The following is a 6,461-nucleotide window of genomic DNA, read 5'->3' as shown; positions in this document are numbered from 1 at the left end:
AACTCTTAAGCTAGCTTATGGGTTGACTTATACCTCACAAATTCTAATAAATGTAGAAGCACGTCGTAACATAGAATCCAACTACACAACATGTATGTTGATACTGAAACAACATATTATTTTAATCCTTCAATTCCAAATTAAATAAATATATGAGGGTACGTGCACCACCAACATTAGTCATGATGAAAAAAATCACACATAAATTTCTGCATAAACACCGTAAGATAGGACAAATGGAACATTTATGTTTAGAAGTCAACTTTTGATTAATCAGAAGAACAAAAGAGAATATAGTTTTAAGGTAGAACCTCATCTCTGAGTAATTAACATAAAATTAAAATATATTTCAAATCAAATCTGAGCACCATGACAAAGGCAAATCTATTTACTAAAATTCAGTGCAAACAAGACAAACTCATGAGCACCATGAACTTTCAGGACATATTTGACCATTTACTCTAAAATAAAATATGAAACTCATGTAACACGGGTGCTAACAGCTACGTATACTAGCAATTGAGATTTGAGAATGATTCTCAAGTGGAATATGCGATTAGGTTCGTTGGATTAATAATTGAAGATCTTATATGCCATACAGTGTTCATTGGATTAATATATATCGAAAATTTTAATGGTGCAGATTCTTACTGGCAAAAGGGAATTAAAATACTGTGCAAATTTACTCAACTATCATGTTACACTTAGTTAAGTATCAAAGACTTTGTCTTCCTACTTCCAAGAGCTGAGTCCAAAAAATTTCAAGTCAAATGAAGAGAAGTCGATTCACAACAAGTCACCTTCAATCAAATCGAACATTTAATAATATAAAGTTACAACCTTAAAGTATCTCCTCAATCAATCAATTATTCTTCCATTTATGTTCTCACATTTTCAACCACAAGGTGCTGCTTGCCTTGCAACACATATCCTGAATTTCCAGTCCTTTGAGTGAACTGGTAATCATGAGAAATGTTTTCATTGTTTCATTCAATCTTTTGATGGTTCTTTTCTTGGTCTATGCTAAAAGATGCACTAAAACTGAAGCTTATGGGATAAATGGAGCACAAATTTTTCCATACCATGTCAAAGCTATGGAGTTCTTATGGGGTCATTCAGGTTATCAACATGTCTGGCCAGTAAGTTTTATTTCTTTTATATTTGTTTTCAATCGGTTACATGTAATTTGAGGATTGAGCTAGGATCATCAAATTCAGTTGTTTAACTATGAATAGGAAATAGAATTTGGCTGGCAAATCATTGTTGGCACCCTGATTGGAATCTTTGGAGCCTCATTTGGAAGTGTAGGGGGAGTTGGTGGTGGGGGGATCTTTGTGCCAATGCTAATCCTTATTATTGGGTTTGATCCAAAATCAGCAACTGCTATTTCAAAATGTAAGGTCCTATGCAAGCATTTGCTTGTTCAGAAATATTGTTGATGCTGTTTTCTGAATGTAATTCTTTCAAAATGGGTTTAAACTATAGGATTTCTTGAAATGAAATTTGTTACTGAAATGGTTTGAACATTCATTGGCTTTGTTTCAGGTATGATCACAGGTGCAGCTATCTCAACTGTCTTGTTCAATTTGAAGCTAAAGCATCCCACACTTGATATACCGGTTATCGACTATGATATGGTGCTGCTTAACCAACCTTTGCAAATGCTTGGTATTACCATAGGAGTTGTTTTAAGTGTAATATTCGCAGATTGGATGGTCACTGTTCTTCTAATCATTATCTTTACAGGTAATTGTAAGAAACTTATAATTTTTCAAGTCAACTTAAGATTTCACTCAGCTGCATTGATTTGCAGGGACATCAATAAAGGCGTTCTTCAAAGGTGTCGAGACATGGAAAAAGGAAACTAAAATGAAACAGGCAAATACTTCAAATCAATCATGATTTATGTACAGGCCGATTTGCAGTTCCAATATTGTCTTAACTTTTCAGGTCTTTTTGGTCTCAGGAGACTAAAGAGCTTTTGGAGTCCATTGGTGAGTGTATATGTTGATTCATTTTATGAAAGCACTTTACATGCTCACAATCACACAAGTTCAACATGTATCAGTATAAATTAAGTATATGGCATTTCTATTTTCTTCCAGCCACTTCAAGTGGGGAGGAGTACAAGTGTCTTCCTAGTTTCCCTCAGAAGGATTCCAAAAAGCCAGAGGTAGATACATTCTGGTTTTTTTTCTTTCTTTTACATGATCTGAAATGTTCTAACATACACTACTTGAATGAAACTACGCGTGCAGGGTACAATCCTCGGTAACATCCGTTGGAAGGAGTTTGGAGTTCTTTCTTTTGTTTGGTTTTCATTCCTTCTCTTACAGATTGCAAAAGTAATTCTCTTTTTTCTTCTGGTAGCAGTAGAACTTGCATTTCATCCTTACCTTTTTTTGTATCTTTTATTTGATCTCACCATCAAAAGGATTCACTTTTCCCAGACTTATACAGCCACATGTTCAATCACATACTGGATTCTAATGTCTTTACAGGTAAACCAATTCCATAGTCTTATATTCTTTCCTTTACATTGAACTACATATTAATGGGAATACTTAACAATAGAGTTGAACCTCCTATAAGATCAATGAGAGTATGAGACCTTGATCTCAATTAAAGAAAATTAGCAGTTATTTATTCAAGGCATGGCTTCTCTCCTTTATAGATACCAGTTTCTCTAGGGGTTTCTATGTACCAAGCTGTAGGCCTGTATCAAGGGTGGAGGGTTACTGCTTGCAAAAGAGATCAAGGAACTTGGCCATTCCACCTTTTAATTCTATCTGCTTCCTGTTCTCTATTTGCTGGAATTATTGGTGGACTTCTTGGTATAGGTGGTGGATTTGTCATGGGTCCTTTGTTTATTGAATTGGGAATTGCTCCTCAAGTGAGTTCTGAAAACCCTTTCACTCGTGTTCTTTCGTACATGTTTGGGTATACGATGAAAAACCGTGATGAAAACGGAATCACGGGGGACATCCACAAAAAGCTAAGGGATGTTGCTTCTGTCCACAGTGATTTTTTATTCATCACATAAATTGATCCAAATATAGTTTATCTTCTTATTTTTCATGATCCTGCAGGTAGCAAGTGCCACAGCCACTTTTGGAATGACATTTTCAGCATCTATATCTGTTGTGCAATACTACCTCTTAAACCGTTTTCCCGTTCCTTATGGTGAAATTAAACATCTTAATCTTACCTATTTTGGTTCTGAATGGTCTTAAAAAGTCATTGCGTTTATGAATTTTCATCTTATTTTGCAGCTCTCTACCTTACACTAGTAGCTGCCATTGCAGCATATTTAGGACAACTAGTCATTGATAAGCTCATTAGTATCTTTAAAAGAGCGTCCTTGATTATCTTTGTCTTAGCCTTCACAATATTTGTTAGTACAATTACACTTGGTGAGTGCCTTTGTTGTGCTGAGTTGCTACTTGACAAGTTTTCTTTATCTTTTGTCCAATGAATGTTGTGGCCTATTAGTTATCTACACTTATGACTTTATTAGTTCATTTTAAGCTTTGTAAAAAATTTCAGCTTGCTTACACTTTCCTCTGCATTCCTCTATATATAGGTGGAGTAGGGATATCGGACATGATCGTGAAGATTCATAAGAATGAGTACATGGGATTCGAAGACCTGTGTAAGTTTGGTTGATAGAAGTTCATGGTTTATTTAGATGGATGAAAATCTTTTGTCCTTGTTCTGTACTAAAATCCGAAAAGCATAGCTTAAGTTACGCATGATCAAGTGGTTGTTGCCAGGACTAGGACAATATGAAAGTTATACAGTAAAAAAAATAAGATTCAGACTTAAACTCATATTGATTGACAAGTAAAAAAGATCCAAATACGGTACCATTTTAAAGCTTATTGTGTTAGCTTTATAACAAAAAAATCAGTACTCAAATCAGATAAGCACAGCTCAAGTAATGCATGATTAAGCCGGGGCTGCCCAAAATTATGACAGCATGCAAACATGTATTCATTAAGCAGGTGTCCAAACCAGAATATTGGCTGCAGGATCACAGAGCCCATGACATTTTATCACCACTTAGCCAGCTCAAATTGGTTTTATCTTCACTGGTGAATTACTATCAAGAAATAGTAGTCTAGGAACAATATACTTTGGAGACTATCTATCAAATTATCCTTGTTGAATTTATATAGTATGACTTTATTTGAAGAATGAATGGGAAATGCAGACTGATATGAGGCAGAATGCAACTGAAAGTGATAATGGAATGATTCTCATTGATGATTTCAATATGATATTACATTGGTCCTTCTAAGTTCTAACATAGTACAAGGCTACATTCGAAGAATCAAACTTACTACTAATAATCAGAAGACAAAAAAAATCCTAGCCAGCGATAGAACTGGATCAGATTAGAAAGATTGGAATAAACTTTGTCACTGGACCTGCTAGGTAGTTAGTTACACAGTAAAAGCCTACACAATTAAGGCTACTCAGGTGAAGCCTCCATATTTGCCATTCCATAATATTTTTGTGAACAAATCATTGAACAAGGCCTTGGGAGATACTTCCAAAACAATCTCCATTAGATGGCTAAATTCAGCTTGTTTTTACAAACTGATCAAGAGATGCGTCACAGCTGTAGTTTCTAAAATTCTCTCTCAACATTATTCTGATTATTGCATCCAAGAATGACAGGAGTCGCGTGTAACAACTCTTCATCGTTGCTTGCAATTGCAAGCACCCTTATGCACTGTTTGGATGTAGAGGTGAAAATGAGAGGAAAGTATATGAAAGGAAAGAATATAAGAGGAAAGAATGTAAAGGAAAAATTAAGTGATTTTGAAGTTGTTTGGATTGATAAAAAAAAAAGAGAGAATGAAAGGAAAAGTGTGAATGATATTTAGATAATTATTACTTTACCCATTTTTATATATTTTTGTAAATCTTTGTAGGCATGAAAAGTGAAAGTTCACATGCATCAATGCAATTTCTTGCCTTTGTCACATTTCTCACCATCTTTGGGTGGAAAACTTATAATGATTTTAACTTATACGGTTTTTCACTGATATTACTTTCTTGGGTGTTCCAAACACTTAAGAATCTTATTTTTCCATCTAATATCCACTCTACTAACTTCCATCCCCACAACGTCCATTCAAACAAACATAATGTTAGAGTAGTTCCAAAATGCTGAATTGGTCATCTTCTGGGGCCTTCATTTTCTATAACTGGAGCATTTACACCACACCCTGTAAGAGCATCTCCGATGTAAGGTTCTTAGTTCTTATTTCTGAGCTAAGAACTAAGAAGTGAGTTCTTAACCATTGGAGTATAAAAAATTAAATTTTTCTCTCTCATTCATCAACTAATTTAATTTAAGTATTGAATTATCATTTAAATTTAAATCAAAATGATATGAATATAAAAAATATTACTTATATAATGGTATTGTGAGGCTAGATAAATAGTATTAAGAACTAATAACTAAAAACTCATGATTAAAGCAAAATCTGCAAAAAATTGCTTAAGCACATAAAGTACCTCCAAATCCCTTAACATCATCAAAAGCTTACATGGTAAACTAATACATGTGTCGGATTCTGATTCACAGGACAGGGAACACAAACAGAAGATTTTCATGCTTATTTAGATACATTCATTTTTTTGTGATTATTGTTTGCAACTGCCCATACCCAAAGAATAATTTACATGTTTTATTTATTTAAGGGGACCTCGTCCATTAATTAGAGACCATTAGGATTACTTAAGTAAAAAGTGTGTAAATTTTATAATTCACTTATTTTAAATACACTTGATTCGGATGAGGTTAATATTAGCCAGACTTTACACATAACTTATTTTTTTCTTTATCTATCTCTTATTATAATATATTACATCATATATCACATTTATTATTTCTCTCTGTCTACATAAACTTTTTCAAAATGATTAATTTTTTTTCTCCATCGAAAAACTTACAAAATTATTAATTAAGTGAGAATTATAATCTGCATACTTTTCATCTTTACATTATTACACCTTACTTTTAATGTTTGTATAATATTTGTTTGGATATGGGATAAGTTTGCACAAATAAATGGGTCCATAATTAATCATATATCTATGTTAAATCTACAACGATTGTCGATCGCATTAGTAAAAAAAATATGTTTAAACCTCTAGGCTGAGAGTTCGATTCATGGGAATCTCACTCTTTGACGACTAGTGCATTGGAAGCCGTTGCATGGACCCGAATCCATTAGTATGGAACATCTTCATTTCAAATTGAAATCTCCTAGTATATTAAACTTTCAAACTTAGCCTAGCTGATTGGGTTTGTTTTGTTCCTTATCACTCTCCCTAAAAGAAAACATTTAGTTCAATGACATCACTCACAAAGGTTGGTTTGAAGGCAATCAATTGGCAGGGATCATCCACACAAGAGTGCTTCTTCTTTGGGTCCCTATGGCTTG

At 33.8% G+C, this 6,461-nt stretch overlaps 1 protein-coding gene across 1 annotated transcript; it reads left to right on the top strand.

The window, feature by feature from the left end:
- Positions 1-798: 798 nt before the first annotated feature.
- On the top strand, positions 799-4,772 carry LOC130715571 (sulfite exporter TauE/SafE family protein 3-like). Its single transcript, XM_057565687.1, has 13 exons — positions 799-1,139; positions 1,236-1,395; positions 1,546-1,746; positions 1,814-1,878; positions 1,967-1,994; positions 2,106-2,173; positions 2,259-2,345; positions 2,451-2,501; positions 2,675-2,893; positions 3,090-3,183; positions 3,273-3,413; positions 3,584-3,652; positions 4,005-4,772. The coding sequence occupies exons 1-13, from the start codon at positions 966-968 to the stop codon at positions 4,046-4,048; spliced, it is 1,401 nt and encodes a 466-aa protein (XP_057421670.1). The 5' UTR covers positions 799-965; the 3' UTR covers positions 4,049-4,772.
- Positions 4,773-6,461: the final 1,689 nt, after the last annotated feature.

This window comes from Lotus japonicus, chromosome 4, assembly GCF_012489685.1.
Source record: "Lotus japonicus ecotype B-129 chromosome 4, LjGifu_v1.2".
Taxonomy (NCBI): domain Eukaryota; kingdom Viridiplantae; phylum Streptophyta; class Magnoliopsida; order Fabales; family Fabaceae; genus Lotus; species Lotus japonicus.
Note: the sequence above shows the minus strand (reverse complement) of the source record. Positions and strands in the feature narration are given on the sequence as shown.